This window comes from Marmota marmota, unplaced genomic scaffold, assembly GCF_001458135.2.
Source record: "Marmota marmota marmota unplaced genomic scaffold, marMar, whole genome shotgun sequence".
Lineage (NCBI taxonomy): Eukaryota > Metazoa > Chordata > Mammalia > Rodentia > Sciuridae > Marmota > Marmota marmota.
The window spans coordinates 9,126,599-9,150,758 of NW_025999941.1; the positions used below are offsets into that span (position 1 = coordinate 9,126,599).

A 24,160-nucleotide genomic window follows, 5' to 3' on the forward strand; every position below is an offset into this window, starting at 1 on the left:
ATTGTATCACCATGATGGATGGCAACTAATTCTAACAAATATTTGTGGACATCCTATAGACTCCAGGTGCCTGTTCTCATGGAACTTGAATTTTGCTGGAGGAGACAGAAAACAAATGGAAAAAAAAAATCTTATCGGAGGTTCCATGAAGAGAAGGGAATGAGATAGTACCATTCAATAGATCGTTCAAATAATCCATGATAAAATTTGTCTTAAATTTATTTCCTTGTAAAATGTTGTCTAGTGCAAGTTAAGGACAAAATGTTACAACCTGTGCTCCTATGAAGCAATGTATCATATCAGTCTTTGGAGCCAAACAGGCTTGGGTGTGAATTTTGCCTTTTCTACCTATTGTTATATAACCGCAGTCCATCAGTTGGCTTCTCAATCTTCAGTTTCTCCATAAGTAAAATAGAGAATTCCTATCTCATAAGGCTTACAGGGAATCTGATTAATGAAATAATCTCTTATTATTATGCCACTGCCTGTACTTGAGATATTTCTGATAAGGGTGTCTATTACTCTTATCATGGTTACTGTATTCTTATCATGGTTACTGTATTATATACTTTGTTAGTATGAACCAACAAAGAGAAATAATCTTAAGTCATTAGTCATAGAAGATTTTTAATATGAATAAATTAGGATTACCATAACAAAAGCCTATGCTTGGAGCTATGTAAATTATGAAACCCTCCATCACAAAGTAATCTGAAAGTATAAAAGATGAGAATGAATTTATCTGTGTATAGGTGACTGTTTTAATCACAGACTTTACTGGGACTGGAAAAATTTCTTCTAAGTTTTCTACCTTCTGGACTGCCACCAGATTCAAGATTTACTTTAAAAATTCAATAGCAGTTGGCAAGTCCTCGGACCACAAGATCCTGGGTGAAAAATCAGCAACCTAAGGGCATTCCTGTTAATGCCAAAGAATTTGCTGGAGAAAGATTGTGAGGTAATTTGGGGAGGTCTGCCAAGGACCTCTGCTGTCAGCCATCTTAATGAGAGACACTAAAGTTTCTGGAAGTGTTCTAAGAGACTCTGAATTATGATAAGCAGAACTACAAAGTATTTCTCTCACATGGTGAGAGATATGCCAAGAAGGCCCTGGTATCCCCAAATGTCCCCCTTACGTGCTGCCTGACATCTGAAACATCACAATCACACTGTGAATGTGGAAGCAATAAAACTGAACTTTAAAAGAATTTGAATGTTTAATAAAGTTTGAACTGGTGATGTATTCTTGTGTTTAAAATACATGATTTCAAACAAATGAGCTTTAAACAAATATTTGTTTAAAAAATAAACATCCCCAGGATTGAGAAGGTCCAACTGAGAAAGCCTAAGAGCAAAAAGGAATTACAAAAGAACCAAATACTCTGGAAGGAAAGATGCTTTCTCAGGCCATTATCACTGTAACCCACAAATTAAGGCATGCACAGTCATGATAGAAAAAAGAATGTTTGCATAAGATCAGGATAATGGAGTTTTACCAGGTTGTTCATTTTTTTTTTCTTTTTGGTACTGGGGATTGAACTCAGGGGTGCTTAACCACTGAGTCACACCCTAGCCCTTTTTTGAAAAAATATATTTTATTTACAGACAGGGTCTCACTGAGTTACTTAGGGCCTCAATAAGTTGCTGAAGCTGGCTTTGAACTCACTATCCTCCTACCTCAGCCTCTTGAATTGCTGAGATTACAGGCGTGTGCCACCATGCCCAGCTCAGATGGTTCATTATTGATGCAGTTAGAGAGTTAAATAATAATAAAAGACCCATGATTTCTAAACACATAAGTAGCAAAATAAAAAGAGGTTCACTGATGCAGAAACATTGCACAAGCAAATTAAAGTTAAGTTTGAAAGGAGAAAATTTCCCTCTGAATGATAAAATGATTGTTTGATCAAAACCAGATCAAGTGTCGCAGCTTCAAAGTTTCGCTTTCTGTCTTTAAACTTGTCAATATAACATCTTTATCTAGATTTAGAATAGGAAGAGGTACTAACATAATTAAATGGTACAAATTGTAGGTTTTTGATAAGCAAGAGTCTATCACATTCTAAAATTCACTTTTCCTTTTTTTTTTTTTTTCAAATGGAAGCTCGCCTTCTGTAGTTCTTAAGAACAAAGCAGACAAGGTTGTTTCTCACTGGTTATATAATGTTAGAATGTAAAAGATCAAATCATGGGAGGCTGCTATGCTAGGTACGGCATATCACTCTCTGCTTTTCAACTCTTTAATAACCATTTCCTCATACAAATTAAATTGGTTCAATATATTTAGAACACCTCCTATATGGATGGAATGATATTAAGCTGCAAGAAGGATGTTTGTAAAAACCAGTGAAACACATCATCACAATGCCCAGCAGATAATAAGAAATTACTAGATGTGTGAAGAGGCAAAAAAAAAAAAAAAAAAAAAAAAGTTAACTTAAAAAGAAAAAAAAGAGCCAAAAGAAATATAAATGGCCCATATGGAATTATCAGAGAAAGAATTCAAAATAGCTATTGTAGATATTTTCAAAAACTTAAACTATGGAAAAGTGAAACCCTGTCTCAAAATCAAAAAAATAAAAATAAAAAGGGCTGAGGATGTGGTTCAGTGGTTAAGTGCATTTTGATTCAATTCACAATACCAGAAAGGAAAAAAAAAAAAAACATAGAAAATAATTAGTAAATCGATGGGAATTTTAGCAGAGAAATGGAAACTTTAAAAAAAAGAATTTAACAATAACAACAACAACAACAAAAATCCTGAAGCTAAACATAAAATATTCACTGGGAACGTTTATTGGCAAGGTAGAGACTACAAAAGAGAAAATTAATTTATATATAAATTATAGGTTGGAAATAACAACAAAAAGTTATGATGATCATGTTAAGCAGTCTAACAAAGATGGTATTTAAGTTGAAAAAGTAAAGGAAACAAGGGAGGTAAAATTCTAAATAAATAATATAGTCAGATTATTCTGCAAACTCTAAGCAGAATAAATACAAAGACCAATACATCTAGGAATGTCCTTGATGCACCACGCAGTGTAGTATACTGAAAATCAAATCTTAACAGCAGCAGAGAAAAATGACTCACTGTATGCAAAGGAACAAAGATACTAATGCTTGCCAACATTTCATCAGAAGCATTGAAGATCAGAAGAGAATGGAACTATCTCTTTAAAGTGTTGTAAGAAAATTTAAGCTGTCAACTCAAAATTCCATGTCCAGTAAGATTATCCTTCAAACACAGAATAAAAATAAAGATACTTTAGATAAACAAAAGCTGAAATAAGATTATGCAATCAGACCTGCAATGTAAAATAAGACAAGACAAACAGAAAACACTAAGAGGTTCTTCAGGCTAAAGAGAATGATAACAGATGGAAATTCAAATTCATAGAAAGGAATGAAAAGTACCAGAAAGAGCAAGAAAGTGAGCACATTACCATCTTTTCTTCTGACATTAATTTCATTAGAAGACAGCTGTTTAAAACAAAACACACATATACACATACACACACAAAAAAACCCAACAATGCTATTTTCTTCTGAGATATATAACACATATAAAAATACACTGATAATGTATTTTACTGAATCAGTAAAATCCACTGATAATGCCACAAAGGATGGTGGTAGGTGGAATTACACTGTTGTAAAGGTCTCACATTTTAGTAAAGTGGTAGCTCACCTACTTAATTAACTCTAGAAACACTCTACACTTAAGAATGCTGAATGTAACCTCTAAAGCAAAGCAAGCACTAAAAAAAAAAAAAAAAAAAAAAAATTAATGTAGATTAAAAGCCAACAGAGAGGGGCTGGGGTTGTGGCTCAGTGGTACAGTGCTCGCCTAGTATGTGTGAGGCCCTGGGTTCGATCCTCAGCACCATATAAAAATAAATATAAAAATAAAATGTATTAAGAAAAAGAATATTTTTTTTAAAAAGCCAACAGAGAAACTAAATGATACACAAAAATATATTCAATTAATCCGAAAGAAGATAGGGAAGAAAAGGAACAAAAGGCAGAGAGAAAAAAATAATAAGACAAACACAATTACATCAAATATTATATCAAATATAAACCAACTAAACCATTCAAAATTGGAGGGGAGAGGAATGCAGGGAAAATATTATTCAAAGGGAGACAAACAATATGCAAAGTTTGTATTAAAAAAGAAGAAGAAATACATGCAATGTTGTGGACAAATCTCAGGCAGAGGTTGTTGGACTGATAATAAAACAAAAAAAGCAAAAGCCAAATATATTCTACACCACTGTGACTTAAAGACAAAGATATTAAATGTACAAGAAAAAAATAAACTATGTAAAAAGCTGGTGTGCAGGTGGTAGAGCACTTGCCTCGTATGTGTGAGGCACTGGATTCGATCCTCTGCACCACATAAAATAAATAAATAAAATAAAGGTATTGTGTCCATCTACAACTAAAAATATTTTTTAAAAGAGCAGGTGTGGGCCTGCAGCTGGGGCTCAGTGGTAGAGCACTTGCCTAGCATGTGTGAGCCACTGGGTTTGATCCTTAGTACCATATAAAGAAAATAAATAAAAAATAAAGTAATAAAATTTAAAAAACAGATGTGCTATATAACAAAGAATAATAACATCAATAAGAATATTTTTTAAAGATGTTCCTTTCACCAAGAAGACAAAACAATCCTAAATGTATTACAATAGAGAGCTTCAAAGCACGTGAACAAAAATCCATCAGAACTAAAGAAAGAAAGAAGCTAATTCACAATTTGGAGATTTTAACATCACCTGTTAAAGAGGCTTCCATTAGAAAATCCTCTGAAGTGAAAGACAATGAAGGCAGAACATATTAAAATTGGAGGTAAGAGGAATGCAGGGAAAATACTATTCAAAGGGAGACAAACAATATGCAAAGTTTGTATTAAAAAAAGAAGAAGAAATACATGCAATGTTGTGGACAAATGTCAGACATTGTGTTCAAGGAAAGAAACCAAACCCAAAAGAATATGTCCTATATTGTTATTTTTTTAAATAAAGTTCAAGAATATATATATAAGTGATCTAATGTAAAAAAAATTAGAACGGTTATCTCCTATAGAGGCAGATGGCAGTTAAATGCTGTTATGGTCTAGATAAAAGCTCATGTGTGAGACAATGCAAGAAGGTTTATAGGTGAAATGATTGGGATAGGAGAGTCTTAACTTTATCAGTGCATTAATTTCCTGATAGGGGATTAGTGGACTAACTGGTTGGTAACTGTAGGCAGGTAGGATGTGGCTGGAGGAGGTGGGTCACTGAGGGTGAGCCTCTAGGGTTTGTATTTTGTCTGCATTGAGGGGAGTTCTCTCATACTCTCTGCTTCCTGGTTCAATGTCCTGAGCTGTTTTCTCCCATTACACCTTCCACCGTGATGTTCCGCCACAAGGAGTGAAGTTGACCATCTATAGACTGAGACCTCTAAATCTATGAGCCCCAAATAAACTTTACCTGCTCAAAATCGTTCTTGTCAGGTCTTTTGGTCACAGCAGTAAAAGAAAACTGATTGAAACAACTGTAAAGGGGGAAGAAAGAAACTTGCCACATAAAGTCAAAATTAGGAAGTTTTAAGATGTATGTATTGCACCACATGCAAATTTTGCATAATAAAATTAAAAATAGGGCTCATCACAATTGTCACCAGGCAATAGTCTGGGTAATTATATGTCAATAAGGGCTAAATTCCTGGCTTTTTTTGTTTTCTGTTGCATTTGGATTCTTCTATCCCATACTTAACACAGTAGCTGGAATAGAAAGTGTTCCATGAACATTTGTTGGGAAAATAAATGAATGAATAAGTATTGAACACTCAGTCCTGCACTTGCTAAACTCAGTATGTTTTTTGTGGGATTTTGTTTGTTTGTTTGTTTCTTTTTTTTTTTTTCTTCTGGTACTGGGGATTGAACCTACAGGCACTTTACCACTGAGCCACGTCCCCGCAGCCCTTTTTTACATTTTATTTAGAAACAGGGCCTTGCTATGTTGCTTAGGATCTTGCTAAATTGCTGAGGCTAGCTTTGAATTTACAATCCTCCTTCCTTGCCTGCTGGGCCACTGGGATTACAGGCATGTGCCACTGCACCTGGCCTTCACACTGTATTTTAACTGGCTGGCTCCTCTCCATATTTTATGGTAGCTGTCTGTCAACCTGCCTCTTAGTTCGTGAGAGTCTCATAACTTAGAACAGGACTTACCATACCCTGAGTTCTGCATAAATGTTAAATTAAGCAACAAATGCACACTTATATGAATAAAATTAACAGGATAGGAAGTGATAAGCATCATTAAAGAGGCAAAAAGAAAGTGTCATTAGAATTGTCAAAAGACAAAATTACAATAAATTTAGTTATCAAGCTAATTGGTTTTTATTTGCAATTCATGAATTGAAGCAGCCTCTGTTCTACAAAACAAAATGAGAGCTTCTATGGAGAAAGGGTAACTGGGGGTTTGTATGACGAGAAACAGGAAACAGAACAATAGGAGGGGAAATCTGATTGGTTAATATCAGGTTCCTACAGACATATTTTTGTAAGGATTAAAGCAAAAGAGTTTCCTGATAATAAGAACTCAAGAACTCAAGCAGGCTGGAATCTCATGGGGTTTTTTGTTTGTTTGTTTTGTTTTGTTTTGAAAAAGTGGTCTGCTTTTGGATCTCTCTGCTTCCTTAATGCTACAGTTTGAGCATATAGCATATAGCATGAGTGACTCCATTTTGGTTTGGTCTGGTCTGTTCAGACCTAGTACAGGAGCTCCCCAAACCATGACCTCACATAATTTTTTAAAAAAGAGTTCAGAAATAAGAAATATCATTTTGTGGAAAACAGATTTTTTAAAATATTAGGTTTTTATTTGTGGAAAAGAAAGATATTATGGGTTCTTTATGTTTGGAGAGATTTCTTCTAGCTATTTTGGAGGTAAACTAGACTTTCCACTCAAATCTCCACTTTGGAGATTTGCTCCAAGGTGTTCTGAACTCCCAGACCAGGTGAGGTCTCCTCGTCCTGCACTATGATAATCCCCTTATTTCTCTTTCATGTCACTTATCATGATTGAAATTTAACAATATGTCATCATGTCTTCAGCATCTGGCATTCTCATTAGATGATAAGTTCCATGAGAGCAAAGGCAGTGTCTAGCTCATGGCCTTGACCATGGCACACAGCCTGATGAGCAGGAGGCAGCTGATAACTGTTGATCAAATGAATCTCAGCATCTGTGATATAGATGAGGAATTAGGTATCATCTAGATATTACAAGCATATCCTTTTATGGATGAGCAAAGAAGCCCCAGCAGAAGATCCTCGAACACATAAACGTTGCAGCTGGGATTGGAACTACTAGAGCCTAAATTTCCAGATCTCCAGACCAAAGCCGTCTCTGTTCAATCAAGCTGAGGTTCCACCCAGTGCCCTTTCTCCTACTTGCCTATGATGAGCACTGAGGGTCAGGAACACAACATGGGAACACCAAAGAACTGATGAACACAAGGCTTAAACTCACAACACTGGCCTTGTTCCAGGTGACAGTCCACGTCAAATACACAAAACCAACAGTGTGTGTGTGTGTGTGTGTGTGTGTGTGTGCGTGCGTGTGCATATTTCCCTAGGGTGTGTGTGTGTGGGTAACAACTGAGAAATGACTGATTTTAAAATGCTCACACTTAAAGATTTCTTGGGAACTGCTTACATATCAGACTTGTGAATTGAAGACGTGGGGCAAGTCCTGACTAAGAAACACCTAATGGAAGATCTCAAAGTGCTGAAGATTAACTGTGACTCCCTGCTAAGCTGATAAAAAGAAAAAAAGAAAAAACAAAAAACAAAACAATGGACATGCTTTCATCAGATCAGGGTGGGAGAACTGGGCTGATTTTAATTTGGAATGTGAAGTTCCCATTTCTTTTTTTTTTTAAACCAGGGCACAGGACCTCTCTATCTTTCTAGATGACTGCACAGAAGCCAATTAGCTACCTGGATGAAAAACACCATTTCTATTCTGGGCCTGGGTCTTCCTTGGCCCTTTTCCCACCCTGCACCCCAGCAAAGAGCTCAATCCTTGCTCAGTCGAAGTGGAAAGGAATGATGAATCCAGGCTTGGCCAGCACGCAGGGAAACCCCCTAGAGGGCAGTTATTTCCTCTGCTCAGGAAGCACTTCTGCTGAAGCCTTCCTTCCCTCTTGTTTATGACATACAGTTTTTCCCCAGGGCAAGAACTTCACTTTGCAGCAGGGAAACCGCTGTCCTGTCAGGATGAGGGATGGACCCTGCTCTACTGTTTGCTGTTCCACTGTCCTTTCTAATCCTTTCCTCCAATCTCTACCCCCACCCTCCCACACACACCCAGTGGATGATGTTGGAAGTTCTAAAGTGGATGCTGGACTCCTAAGCCACCCCTTTTCTCCTTGCCTGGGTCTCCTTCACCCAGAGTTCCCAGGGCCACAGGCAGTGATTAGTTGTTGTGCTATCTCAGGGTCTCTGCATCCCTTCCACTCCAAACCCCTCACCCCCAGTTTGAAATCAGACCACTGAGTCTATAAGACAGGCCCCTGCAGCGTGGTAAGGACAGGAGGGGACTGCAGGACACTGTATTGTGTCCCCACATCGGGTCTTTGTGACTCTCATGCTTGTCATCCCTCTGAATGTCACCAGGCTTTTTATTATTTTTTTCCTATTACTTACAAAACAACAAAGAAAAATTATTATAGAAAACTTGGTAATGGAAAAAGCTTCTGCAAGATACACAATTCTAAACCACATTTTTTTCCCTCTGTGCACCAGCTCTGTGCAATTGGCACTTATTTGAGACAGCTTTCAAAAAAAATATGTTTGTGGTTCAAAGATAAGCAGGTTTTTAGTAAACTGTCAAAAGGACTTTTTTTTCTTCTCCTTCGCTTGCCAGTAGAAAAACTCAGAAAGAAACTGTAAGTGGAGGAAGACATGCTTTCTGAATTTTCTAGATGTATAAATCTAGTTTTCAGAGAATTATCAATAGGTGAGGTATTCAAGGCAAGGCCCCCCTCACTCCTCTCCTGAAAGGGATTTTTCTATCTAAATAATGAAGGTAAAAACACTAAAATAATCACATATGGTAACGAGATCGTTTTTTAAAAACTATTTTCATTATAATTATCAGTCTTTTAATAAAAACCTATGTTAATTCACAGGATAAAAATTTGAAAAAGGAAAGCGTTGTTTTAACAAGGCCTCTGAACATCAGTCAGTCATGACTGAAAATTGTCCCCTTAAATAAAAACTAAAGCAGGGAATAAAAACGAAAGTAAGAGAAGGCCAATTTAGAACTCATAGGCCACCACAAATAGGGACAAGCCAAAGGGCCAAACGGACACTGATGTCCACAAGGAAGTTACCCAGCCATTGAAGACAAGGCAGACCTGGTTTCTATAGAGGACTAACATTTTGGTTTCTTTATATATTACCTATCAGAGACTGCACTTTGCCCCTTGTCCCAATATAGTTTTTAAAAAGAACAATCAAATGCCATAATTAAGGGCCTTAGAGAGGGACTGCAGATGTCAAGGCCAAAAGCCCATGGTGAAAAGAGAAATCTCTGAAAAGACTATGAGAGGCATTTAAATGTAAAATAAAATCCTCAGAATAAAGGAGGCATAACTTTGAGGGTTGGATAGCTTTTGATGATTATACAGATAGAAAACAAATTCTTCATTTTTAAAGCACATGAACATTGGAATTATGTGAAGATTTTGATCTACAGCAAGAGAAGGTACAGATACATCATGTCTTTTCTGTTTGGAGCACAAGGAAACTAAGACCTCTGGAACTTTTAGCTATTTGGTTTAGGACATTTCACAAAAACCCTTCTTTTTTTTTTTTTTTTTCTCTCCCTGTAGGAAAACAGACCTCCAGCTCCCTCTATTCTTCCCCAGCTCACAGAGCAGGGTCCTCCTCAGCAATATTTCACGGTGAGCAGATGGTAGTCTGAAATTTTTTGATAAAAACAATCCTCTGGCAGAGGTTGCTTAGAGGTCAGCAGAGCCCAGATTAACAATTGATCAGCTCTAATGGACCATCATAGCAATAAACGCAGAGCCGGAGCTCAAGCCTGCTACCTCAGTAATGGCAGCCGGCCTCACACCCTGGCTGTTAACAGACTTGCACTTAATAGCATAGAAGCTTCAGCAGCTTCGGAGCCTTCATCTAAGCAGGGATGGGATCTTCCATGCACATCTGTCTTATCAAAGAAGGGCCTCTCTTTTATAGGTTTCCTGCAAAGTGCACAGTGTGGACTTCAACCCAGAGATGTCACCTAGGTCTGAGGTCTAGATAATGAGCGATGCTCTGTAATATGATGGGTTATTTCAACATCTACTCTTGTGTTCAGATCACAGTGGTACCCTCCAATATTCTTCTGCTCAAGTACAGAAAGGGTGACTGAGGAGGACATATCAGACTACCCCTTCCTGTTCACAGGAGAACAAAAACTAAAGAATTGTGTTCTTGGTATCATTTTTTTTTTTCCTTGAGAGAAAGACCCCAAAGCTGCATTTGTGTTATAGTACCACACTTGATAAGGGGAATCAGCTATGTAATGCCAGAATTTTATTGTAAAGTTTCCATAGTAGGAAACCAGAACATTCCTAGAAATAGTGATAGCTTCAAGCCAGGAGTGGTGGCACATGCCTGAAATCCCAGTAACTTGGGAGGCTGAGGCAAGAGGATCACAAGTCTGAGGCCAGACTCAGCAACTTAATAAGGCCCTAAGCAACTTGGTGAGGCCCTGCCTCAAAATAAAAAAATAAAAAAGAGCTGGGGATATGGCTCAGTGGTCAAGCATCCCTGCATTCAATCCCCAATACCAAAAATAAATAATAATGATAATAATAATAGCTTCAGATGGACAAAAAATGATATCTTTATAGTAGCTGAACTAAACCCTTGGACATTTTTCTTCTGCTAAAGGATAAATAATCCCCTAAAGTCAATCAAGCCAGTCACACGACCCGCCTAGGCCAAACTCTGCTATACTTAGTAGAAAATTGATTTCAGAGTAAAACTGACTATAAAGACCAGAGCCATAAATATCAGATTTTAAAAAAACAGTCTTGATTTCAGCAATATTTCTTGCTCCTGTAAATTCTTTTCTTCCTATTGGATCAATGGATTCAAACACTTGGTCAAAAAAAAAAAAAAAAAAAAAAAGGACCATGATATACTCTAACACATTAATCTCAGTACAAGGTCCAAAATCAGGCAATTCAACATGAATACAAAATTATTATCTAAGGCCGGAACATATTCAAATCTTCCTTTTTGGCTCAAGATCCAGCCCGGGATCCCATGCTGCACTCAGTGGTCACGCACTGTACATCCCTTCATTTGGAACGAAACCTCAATGATGACTCTCTCAACCTTGACATTTTTAAAGATGAGTGGAGCCAGTTACTTAGCAGAGTGTTCCTCCATCTGGAGTTATCTGATGTTTTATCGTGATGATATTCAGGCTACATATTTGGGGCAAGAATTCCATATACGTGACATTGTGTATTTCCAGATCATCACATCTGGAGATATTCAGAGTCGCTTTGTCTCCATTATGGTTTCCATCAAGAATGTCCCACTCATATAGTGATGTCTTGGTCCCCAACTCAGTAATGTCAAGAGGTGGCCAGCAAACAGCCACCAGGTCTTCATGGGGACACTATGTGAGGATAGAGGGAGGAAGACCAGGTTCTTGTTACGTTCTCCGTTCTGTCCTCTGCCCCTTCTCTTATATCTTTGCTCAAAGAGCTGCACTTGCTTCTTACTTTTCTCTCAATGTTGCCAACAGTCCTTGGGGCTTCTTCATATCCCCCTACAACCTTGTATGCCTGTCTGCACTTCTGGCTGTATTTCTTTCCTATGTTGGATGTTGTGACTGAAAATGACCCCAGATTGTGAGGTTGAAAAATGTTGGCCCCTATTCTTCAACTTCTCCACCCAGTTTAATGACTCAACTCCAACATCAGTTGGATTCTGCCATGTTGGGCAAAAGATAAGAAAGCAGGAGAGGGTTATTGGGGTCTCTTCTCTACAAATTCCACCCCTGCCTGATCACCATGAATAGCTATACTCCTCTATCAAATACCCTTGCCTTATAGCTACATTCTCTGGGTTCTGGAAACCACTTACTTTCTCCCTTTACTTCCATAGAAGTATGGTGAGCTTTGGAGTATGGCACCATCCCTGTTCCTTTCTCTCAATACCATCATTTGCTTGTTTCTCTCAACCTGACCACACATCTGTAAATATTCCTCCTATTAAACTTTCCTCAACTACCCCCATTTGAGTGTGTACTCTTTTACCCATAAGGAAAAAAATATGGATGGAAGTGATAACACAAGAGATGCATCCATGGGAAAGAGCCAGCCTTGGATTGCCATCTTGTTGTGCTTAAAATTTTATGTCTGGCTTTATATTTTCCATATTAATGAAAACATAGCAAAATAAATACTATTTCCTAATTGTGACCACATGCCACAAAAACGATATATCCTAGCAAATAGCAGAGTAGAAGATTATGATTTGTTCCTTCTGTTTTTCAAGAAGAGAGAAAAGACTATAAAACTCAAAATGACAATTCAGATAAAATGTTCCTCCAGAAGGGACCCCCACAATATTCTAAGTTTCAATCCAATCACTTGCTGCCTTTTACCATGTTTTCTACACACATCAACATCTAAATCCTTCTCAACCAAACACAGGTGTTCCATGATCATATACAAGATCTCCTGCAAGAAATTTATTAAATAGATGTTTAAGTCCCAAGTATGCAAAGTCTTTAACTTTTGACACGTGATGTTCAGTTTTAACAACCAATACTAAGTCAGATCCATTACAACATTTTCAGTCACTTATATTCCAAAATGCAGACCTGGAAGTGGGATTTGGATATATTGCCCTATTTTATCAATTTATCATTGAGAACTCCGGTCAGTTGATGGACCTAACTCCCTACACATGGCAATCTGTTTACATACATGTGAGTGTGTGGCGTCACCCACTGTAACTGTCATTGGTGGAAGGTGGTTGAGGATTGCTATCTTATCCTGCCAAGACAGAGGCACATTCATTCTGACTCCACACCATCCTCCCCAAAGCCTCTTCCAATTGTTGAAACCCACAAAGCCACATAACTCCAACTATAGTCAGTTACCTGTAAGTCTGCGTCAAATTCATGTTTCAGGTGTGCCTCTTCCGCAGCCTCCACGAGACGCTGTGAAGACAGAAAGTGACATTCAAGATTAGAATTGCAGCCTAGACTCCATTTGTACAACATGGAAAGTCTGAGTTTCAGGATATGCATGGAGATCTGGAGGCTTTGCTCCTGGGAAACTGGAGATAATTATGCCATTGGCCAAATTTAACCTCTGCTTCCATCATTCAACTATAACTTCTCCACTAAACACTTATCATTATTTATACCTACAAATACACATGTGTTCTGCATTCATTTTCATAAAAATTCAAAGATACTGGCTCTTAAGACCCAATTCGGATCCAACACCTACCTAGAACAGTACATTCTGTAGGTATAGAAGGCCCTTAGTCAAGATTTATTGAGTTGAACTGAGTCCAACTCTATGTGAGCTAACGTTCTTCCCTTCTGGTTTGGAAAACAGCACTTCTTTTAATTTCCCCATTCAAGGTCAATTCTTTTGGCACCCAGTTCTACTATACAATTATCAGGTGATAGTTATTTGCATTTTATGGTACACAAATGCCATTTTAGCAATCTGCATCCCAATAATATAATCACTGAAACTAAATCAATACACAGGACCCATGAGAACACCGTACTTAGTATTTGTCTTATCCAAGTAAATTCAACAAATTCATATTCTTACCAAAACAATTTCATGACTTGTCCTTATTTAAAGAAAATCTGTCAACTACCAAAGTCAGTTTTACTTTAATTTGAATTCACCAACCAAAAGATATTTCCCATCATGAAAATACAGACTGGAGGATATTGCAGAAAACTCATTTAGTGAAATAATATTTCACTAAAATTTCAAAGACTTGAAAAATGAAACCTTTAGAACTAAGTAAAAATTCAGCCACTTTTATTTTTTCCATGGTTACTCTTGTAGCTTATGCTGTCTTTATTTTTTATTTTATTATTTTTATTTTTGGTATCAGGGATTGAAACCAGGAGTCCTTGGAGTCACATCCCCAGCCCTTTTTTTATATTTTATTTAGAGACAGGGTCTTGATGAATTGTTTAGGGCCTCACTAAGTTGCTGAGGCTGGCTTTGAACTCGTGATCCTTCTGCTTCAGCCTCCCAAGCCACTGAGATTACAGGCATGCGTAACTGCTCCCGGCTGCCTACGCTGTCTTGACTTTACTTTTTCTTGTCATAACACAGACCTGAGTTTAATAGGCCATGTTTGAAAGATGGTGACAGTAGTTTTAAGCTCTAAAGGGTCATGAATAAACAGATAAATGTCCCAGGAGTACCTGGGTGTTTGAAAAGGGTAACTTCAGACAGCAGTAAAGAGCACCAAAGCCCTCCTTCTCCATGGGACTTACAAAGAGAAGGGCCAGCAGAGATAGTGATCCCACAGACAGGTCAGGAAGGGCCTCTTTTTCCCTGATCAGACAGAGAACAGACCCCAGAAGATATTCCAGAGCCAGATCCAGAAGACCCATTCTTTACTCTAGCCCAGATGCCAACCCTCTTGCGAGGAATCTTGGGACAAGCCCAGTTGTAAGATCCTGGGGCAACCCCTTTCCCTTTCTGGGCCTCATTTTCTTCATCTGAACCACATGAAGAGGTGACTGTAGAGTAGGGGTTCTCAAAGAATAGTCCCCTTCTGCAGTATGGGTTTCACCTGGAAACTGGCTAGAAATGCAAACTCTCAGACTGCATCCGGTCAAGCCAAAGCAACAGGTCTGGGGGTGGCCCCAGGTTAAGCCCGTCCTCCATGTGGTTTGGATGTTGCTAAAGTTTGAGGGCCACTGAAGATGGCATTCACCCCATGCCCTTCCTCACCCAGATGCTTTGATGAATGGGTCTCACCAACCCTTCAAGGTTTTTTAATTCTTATTTGTCTTTTTAAAACCTGTTTGCATATATACTTTAATTTTAAGACATCGAATTATTTACAGAAAAGAGACATGATGGTGAGAAGCAGAAAAAAGAGAAAAATAGGAGCAGATACTGTGTGTGGAGACTGTTGGCCCCACGCTTTCACTGGCTTATCTTGGAATCATCCTAGTCAATGAAGTTTGGCAGGCTTCCAGGATCACATGGTGCAATCTGCAAAGATATTGATATGAATCCTGACAGATGAGTGACAGGCAGCAATAGAAGAAATCTATGTTCCTGAGAGCTTATTCTCTTAATCTTTGTAACAGATTTAGAATTTCTCTGCATGGATTATGAAATCGTTACATATTGAGCTTTATAGAGTGTGTATAAATATTATGCATGTCTGAACACTTACATTATCAAAACAATTTCATGCATTTTGAGTATTTGTTTACTTAAACACCTTAAAAAGTTTTTCAATGGATTCTGAGAGTCCAGGGGGAGAAATAAAAACATCAATGAAACAGCCAATTGATCAAAAGATAAGAGCAAAATAAAACTTCACAAGGTCCAAGACAGATAATATTGGGGAGAGAGAGAGAGAGAGAGAAGGAGAGAGAGAGAGAGAGAGAGAGAGAGAGAAAGGGAACGACAATCTTGTTTCTTACTAACAAAATGAAAATAATAGGTGAGTTGAAGTTATGCAAAGATTACAAGGGACTGTGTTTCATATATAACATTTCCTTTACACATGTGTATGTATATGTTTATATGTCTATGCACATCATATAATCATACATACTCTTTAACATATTCCTGGATAACACCATACAAAATGTATTTCAACCACAAACACCACAACACAAGGGACAGGACACAGAAGGAATACACTGGAAATAATTCAGTAATACTGCCTTCTCTGCTCAGAGCAGCCAAGACACTGCCTTCCGTGCTGAGCACAGAGGACACCAGACTCTGACTTCTGATACTGCTGACCAGTTTTGTTGGATTTTTGTTTTGTTTTGTTTTTTGGTGTTGGCGATTGAACCCAGGGATGCTTTGCCAATGAGCTAAATGCCCAATTTCTTTTATCTATTTTTTTTTAATTTTGCGGCAGGGCCTCACTAAGTTGCTGAGGCTGGCCTTGAACTTGTGATCCTCCTTACCTCCCAAGTCACTGGATTACAGGCATGCACCACCACATGTTCAAGTTAAATTTGCTGCACGCCTGTCTTAAACTTAATTTCACTCACAAATCTTATTTCCATGAAGGTTATTTTCCCATCATGTTCACTCCAGAGCTTTAGGAAATATGATTCAAGAGAAGATAGTTGACTGGCAGCTACATGTAATAGTTACCTCGCATGAAGCAACTAAGTACTTTGGAACAGGGCTCTCTGCTAGGATATTGCTAGACATGGCCAACCACTGGCAGAGGCCGATGGGAGACGGGCCTACACTTTCTGGAAGGATACAGGGGAAATCTCCCAGGATGCACTCTTACTGTGCACAAGGGGCACATGAAGAACTCCACACCCTGTAGGAGCAATAAAGGATAGTTGACCTTTCTTAAAAGAAATGTTCTTTGAGAAGAAAACCATGTGCCATAAATTTACCTAAAATAGACTCCTGGGGACCAAAGTTCCTACCATTATCAAATAAAAAATAAACTGAATCCTCATCTAACAAAGTCAAGGCCATTCAGCTTCAAATTCTGACACTGGCCAGTAGAAAATAACAGCCCATAACTTCTCTTCCCTGAGCAAATATCCTTATCAACTTCGTCAAAAGAATGTTTTAAAAAATAAGTTTGATTATCATTGGCAGGCAAGAAAAATCCATTAAAATTTCTAATATTTTAGTGATTATGTGAGGAATCACCACAGAGCCTGGGGAAAATGATTATTCTATTATATCTATTAGAAAGGCAATGTATTTTAATAATAATAAGTTAATTTTCTCTTATATGAATTCCCTTTTTGAATCTGCAGATGGGATTACAGAATTGTGAATGTGGTTTTTAATTAAAATTGAACACTGGAAATAAAAATTGCTTTGAAGTCTCCAGTCTTCAGACTGAGCTCTGAGGTACTAGAAAACAGCAGTTTTGTTCACGGATTTTTTTTTTTTCCTTCTTTAATGCCAAAGCATTTCCTTACTCAGTAAAAAGGATAACAATATAGTAAAATATAAATCCTTTGTACAGAGTACCCACCAGCTAAAAGGTTGTAATTCAAGAGTTGATGCACATTTCCCTGACTTTTTATATTTCTACATAACTCTTCCCTTTTTGGGAAATAAATACAAACAAGAGCTATCTTTATAAATAAGAAACACAAGACTCCATGGACCACGGAAAGTATTTACAGCTGTGGTGAAGGCGAAGCTGCTAAGGGGAACAGAGGGGATATTAAAGCATTTCATTGAAAATCACATCTTACTTCTTGTGACAATGACCCCATGTATATCTGAAGAACACTTGGAATGCACAGCCTCCCACTTCCTCCCCAAACACTTAAATCAACAGTAGGGTTAAAGCCACTGGAGAGGTCAAACTTGGTCATGGTCTAGAAGAAGGAAAAATCAGACCAAGACTGCATCAAAAAAAGAAAATGATCTTTCTTTCTTTCTTTCTTTCTTTCTTTCTTTCTTTCTTTCTTTCTTTCTTTCTTTCTTTCCTTCCTTCCTTCCTTCCTTCCTTCCTTCCTTCCTTCCTTCTCTCCTTCTCTCCTTCTCCTTCTCCTTCTCCTTCTTCGTGTGTGTGTGTGTGTGTGTGTGTGTGTGTTCTGCTTGCATTTTCTTTTCCTGGTCATTTTTGACTTAACAATGGGAGAAAAGAAAGAAACATGCATTGAGATGTGGGAAAGAAAATGGAAAATATGATATCCACCCGAAGGAACTTACTACTGAACTCCTACCGATTCCATCAGAATGAACAAATTGGGGACCAATGAAAATAAAAAGTTAATAAAAAAAAATCCTAAAACAGTGGGAGGGATAATTACAGATGAAAATCCTTAAAGCAAAACAATACTATAAAAATCATATGGAAAAGCAAAGTAAAAAGTTATTTTTATTTATCCTGTTAAAGCTCAAAAGCTTTGGCTTGTAAAAGCTGTTTCAATGAACTGTCTGAATATAACAAAGATTTCAAAGCACTTAATATGTTTAGTGGTTTTCATTCAGCATTCTGCAACAACACATATAATACTCATACCAGGGTTTTTATTGCCATTTTTTTTCTGGAATGAATACATTATTCTTTCCCAAATAAGAATTAAGTTCAAGTGGGGAAACTTTAAAGAAAATCTATAGTCATTAGATTTGGGCTGCATCGATGATTAATTTGGAGCTAGTTAATGAATTGTCATTAATATCAGAGCTAGGTATTACATGACCCTGCCTTCATGTCAACAAGGACTAAAACAAGCAAACACAGTAGTTGATGCTATGCTTTGATTACTGTGTGCAACAGTACTCAGTGTGGCATGGTTCATATTTTCCTTACCCTAGATTTGGTGGCTTTTTGAATTTTTCTTTCTTTCTCTCTCTCTCTCTCTCTCTCTCCCTCTCTCTCTATCTCTCTCTCTCTTTTCTTTTTCTTTTGGTACTAGGGATAGAACCGAAGGGTGCTTAACCACTGAGCCACATCCCCAGACCTTTTTATATTTTATTTAGACACAGGGTCTTGCTTAGGGCTTCATTAAGTTGCTGAGGCTGGCTTTGAACTCACCGTCCTCCTGACTCAGCCTCTTGAACTGGTGGGATTACAAGCATGCGCCACAGTGCATGTGGCTTTTGTATTAAGGACATGGGTTTGATGGAAAAAGAATCATAGCTTTTGTCCATCAATTAGAATGTGTACCTAGGACGAATGCTACCCACTCTCACATGACATGGCAGGGCTGGACAAGGACATGCCTATAGTCCATGAGTGAGGACAGAGGAGACCCAGGTCCTCTCCTCACCAACTTCAAAATCAATAGATACCAGAAACTAAATGAAACATCTCTATGCTCAGTAAGGGTCATCAAAAGATGTCTCTAGGAACCCAAACAAAATGAGATTGCTTCGTTCCTATAATTCCAAACACTTCTATCGTGTGTCCAGGGTCAGAAGCTATCCCCTTCCAGAACCATTACACTGGAGACATAAAGTAAGATGTTCACATTTACATTTTCATTCCTACTTGTGTTGCTTTTCTTGGCATACAGTTTTCATTACCCTGGAACGGTGTAGATGAATCTTTGCTACTTTTATTTTTTTTGTTCCTGGGATTGCACACAGGGGTGCTTAACCACCACGCCATATCCCCAGAGACTTTTATATTTTATTAGAGACTCACTGAGTTGTTATATTTTATTAGGGTCTCACTGAGTTGCTTAGGGCCTCACTAATTTGCTGAGGCTGACTTTAAACTCTCGATCCTCCTGCCTCAGCCTCCAGAGTCGCTGGGATTACAGGCTTGTGCCCCCACCCCCCAGATTTTGCTGTTTTTGTAGCTAGAATCATTAGAAGATTATTTCCCAAAATGTGGGACTGTTTCACTAGAGACCCAGAAGCATTGTGAGGTGGTTTATAGGAGAGGGAGGGACCTACACAAGGAAAAATAGCTATTTTTAAGTGAAAAAAGAATACTGCCAGGAGACCAAGGAAGCTTCCAGGAACGAGTGACATTTAGCTGAGCTCTGAAGGAGAAAAGAAAACACCTAGGAGAAAGACATCCAGGTGCTGAAAGAATGTTCCAACCAATATGAGAACATTTCACACTTACTTTTGGAGGTAAGAAAATGTTCTGCAAGCAGCAATTAGAGAAATGTTCTGGAAACAGCTAGCACTCAGAGACCTACACAAAGGCCATGTCAAGGACATCAGGCCATAAAGCAGGACAAAAGGAAGAACCTGGAGAGATGGATGCAGTCAGACAAGGAGCAATTGGCCCCTCCCACCCTGCAAGGCTGCCACTCAGTCAGAATCATATCTGAGAGCTTGATTATATTCCGTGATCCTTATTGATACAAATGTTTTTACTTTTCAATTCCCATAGAAGTGGCACATGTAAATCACCTACTATCAAGATGATCATTTCTTTAGAGAAAAACAGCTTTTAAAGAGGCCTCATTATTTCTTTGTTCCTGTAAAAGAAATGAGCTTTGTTGCACACGAATGAACATTTTGTGTAAAATGACCTTCTGCCTGAAAGCTGCAAAGATTGCTTCTGCTTTAAAAACGGCAAAAACATTTTCAAAGTGGATTATAAAAGCTAATCTATAAGGTTTCCAGAGAAAGCAGGTAACCGAACAAAAGAACAAACACACCTCATGTGTATGGAGCAGTCTCTTTCCTTCCTTCCCTCCTCCTCCTCCCGCTTCCTGTCTCCTTCAGATCCTAGAAAGCTACACCGGCCTTTTACAAGACAAAATAAGCCTGTGGTTTACATCAGGAGACACAATCACAATCAATAACAAATTATCTTTGTTTCCACAGGAGATGCCTGTTATCAATTTGAGGCTGATTAAATTAATACCTGTTATCAACGTGGATGGCCAATTTCCAAACTAAAGTCATCTCATTCTATAATCGAAGGCTCCCTGTGCCAAAATGGAGCTTTTTGCAAAGGTGTTGAAAATGGAACCAGCCAAACTTTGCTTAAAAGGGCTGCTCAAGGGCCCAGGCAGCGAGGGGAGCAGGCTTAGGAAGAGGAGAGCCAGTCTGCTTTATATTTCAGCCTAAGCAATTTTCAAAATAATACAGCACTTTTAAAGAATGCCCTCTACTTATACCCGCCCTGGGAAGGTTTTTAGGGTTGATTATCAAAATCAAGGCTATTTATCGACAAAACTTGAAAGGTCCCCTCAGTACATTTCAGTTCAGGGGGTAACTGAGCTATTTCCTTTGTGGATAATAGAACTGTCTTTAACTTCCTGAGAGAATGAACAGGGACTATAACATTACATGACTTTCAGGACGAACATTTGTTTTGCACAAGGGATGGAAACCGCCCTTCCCTAATTGTTCTGACAATGGTAAACAAAATTCTATTCCAGCCCTTCATTACAACCTTTCCTGGGTTTACTCAGAAGGCAGAATGGAACCCAGGATGGCAGAGCATTGAAGATACTGCCCAACAAGCCAAGCAAGACAGGAACGTCAGTCCCAGATGAGGTAAGTCCTGGCCCGGGTATTAGAGTTGGTAAGAGCCCTGTTGGACAGTGTTCTTTCCTGGTAGTGACCTTCTTTTTTCCATCACTTCTGTTCGATTTAGTTTAGCAAGTATTCGTTGAGAACCTACTAGGTCATCAGGACCTATTAGGGACCCCAAGAAATAGGTGATTTAGTTTCCAATTTCAAAGATTTTGTTCACAGGACTCAGAACCCAAAAGGACAAAGTATTCCGGTTCGAAGATGAGATGTCCCCCTAAACCTCAGGAGTCAATGTAGCAATGAGGAGAGACGAAATGATTAGATGATGAGAACTGTAAACTCATCAGTGGATTGATCCGTTTGATAGATTTATAAATTGAAAGGACTAACTGTACTGGATAGTAAATGCAGGTAGGTAAGGTATGGAGGAAGTAGGTCACTGGGGGCGTGTCTCTGGGGGCGTGTCTCTGGGGTTTCTCTTTTGTCCCTGGCCCCTCATCTCTCTCTTTCTCTCTCTGTTTCCCATCTGTCCTGAGCTGAGCAGCTTTCCTCCACCACATCTTTCCACCATGATGTTCTGCATCGCCTCAGGCCCACAGCATGAATTGAACCTCTAAACTGTGTGTCCAGATAAACTTTTCCTCCTGTGAGTTGTTCTGGTCAGATATTTTAGTCACAGCAATGAAAAGCTGACTGATATATAAAAGTTAGAATTCCAAGTCTTCCTACCCACTGGCTGCTTGGCACTAGGCAAATTTTCATTGTTTCTGAGCCTTGTCTTTCTTCTCTGATGAACTAAATCCTATCTTTGGTCTGTCCCTCAGCATGAGAACCTGAGAATGTACATTGGAATGTACATTTAGAACATTTCCTAAAGGATGCTGTTGTAGGCAAGCTATGCCATTAACATAGACTGGACATGTCTGTGTCTCTCCACAATGTCAGAATAACAATAACTTATTGAATGATAATAAATTCCATAAGCGACATCACTTTCATTGGCTTTCATTCACCCAAAACACTCATGGTTCACTTGGTGTCATGAATGAGGCAATCGCACATTCCATTCCCACCTTAATGATTAGTATCTATAATGCTAAAGTCACACTTCACACTTTACACAATGATACACAGGCTAAGGGAGGTTTAAGGTGGCCTTAGGGTTTCAAGAGGCTTCCAGAGCAAAAAAGTAGAGAACAGATAGAAATATAGTCACTGCTGGTGGTCAAACAAGTTTTCCAACCAGGTGAAGAACTCGTTCAGGGTGCAAAGCTTACAGGCCAAGTTCCCCACTCAGGCAGTTTCAAAGTGGGCCACATAAAAGAGGGAGATTGAACTGAGTTGCAGCCCCAGAGACAGAGGCAGGAGCTTTCTAGCCTCAGGACTTCATAGCACATTCACTGGATGGTCTGATCACCGGCTGGTGTGTGCTGCATGCCACTGTCTTACTCAAAGTGGAGTAACTCTTGTCCAGTTGCTGCTTTATGAAATGGAGTAACTCAGGGCTAAGCCCAGTCTGAGACCTGAAAGACACAGCCTGCTCTCCACATAGTCCACTCAAGCCTAAGATGCCATGAAGATGAGGCAGAGCAAGAGACAAGACTTTCCAGCATAAAACAGCTTGACTAGAACTGGGAACCTTCACAGAGTCTGTGCCTCCCACACTTGGCTCTCACATATGGAGAACCTGGAGCAGCTCCCCAAGTTCACAGTCACGTGGAGGTTATGTGAAAGTTAATTCTGCTGCCAGGGAAAGGACTGCAAACCTCACGTTCAAAAAAATACAAGGCTGTGCACCTGCTCCTTAAGAACTGCTTTTCAGAACCCACCGCTCCCTTTTTCAGCTTCACTGGTGAAATCTGGGATCAGTGGAGCTGAAAATGGAATGAGGCAAAGGCCTTTATTGAAAGCTTTGACTGGTGTCCTCGGAATGGCACAAACACAGAAATTAAGCTGTTTGCCAATGCAAGCTCCTTTGACGGATGGCACCTGTGAGACAATGGACGAGCAGCTCCTAGCCCCTGGGCTCCAAGCATGGCCAGGGAAGGGAAATTTCCTCTCTCCTTGAAAATGGAATAATGCAGAACAACATCCATGTCCACTCAGACTTTACCTTGACACAGATGGATTTTGAGATGCATGTGATGTGGGCGAAAAACCTGTTCCTTTTAGTTCTTTCCTCCTATCCATCCATCCAAATGTTTACCGGGACAACTTCAGTTTGGGATTGAACATGTGTTGGCCCAGAGTGCAGGCTCTTGGGGTCAAGGCAACCTGAGTTTGAATCCTGGCTCTAGCAACTTGATGATAGTATTCTGAGCCAAAATTTCTGGCACAGAGTTAATGCTCATTTATGTCAGCTGTTATTGAGGCCACTGCTGCTGACAATGATGACGATGATGAATTATGTGGGGAGAATCGTTCGGAGGGCTTAGGCTCTGAGGACGTTGGCATGATCATACTTCAGTTGGGAGGAGAAGCAAGCAGACACGGTGGCATGGCTGATGACAGGAGGGCCACATAAGGTGAGAACACCCTATCCATGCACCAAACTGCTTTACCATCCCAATTTTACACAGAGGAAAACCAAGTGCAGAGAGGTTTAAGTACTGTTAAAACTCAAAGCAGGAAGCAGAGAGCTCAACGGGGTGGCACATGTTATGGTTTGGATGGGAGGTGTCCCCCAAAAGCTCACTCGGGGAAACAATGCAAGAAGATTGAGATGAGAAATGATTGGGTTATGAGAGTCTTAATCCAATCAGTGAATTAATCCCTGGGTAGGAATTAACTGAGTGGTAACTGGAGGCACGTGGGGTGTAACTGGAAAAGGTAGGCATTAGGGGTGTGGCTTTGGGGGTATATATTTTGTATCTGGAGCGTGGACTCTCTCTCTCTCTCTCTCTCTCTCTCTCTCTCTCTCTCTCTCCCTCTCTCTCTCCTG

General features: G+C 39.1%; 1 protein-coding gene across 1 annotated transcript in view; it reads right to left on the bottom strand.

Annotated features, from left to right (window-relative positions):
- Cacna2d3 (calcium voltage-gated channel auxiliary subunit alpha2delta 3) overlaps positions 1 to 24,160 on the bottom strand; it is a gene marked incomplete at its 5' end in the record, with an annotated part of 864,940 nt that overhangs the window by 591,030 nt on the left and 249,750 nt on the right. The window contains one exon of the mRNA XM_048801015.1: positions 13,197 to 13,256. Within this exon, the coding sequence (XP_048656972.1) occupies positions 13,197 to 13,256 (60 nt within the window). The remainder of the gene's footprint in view (positions 1 to 13,196; positions 13,257 to 24,160) is intronic.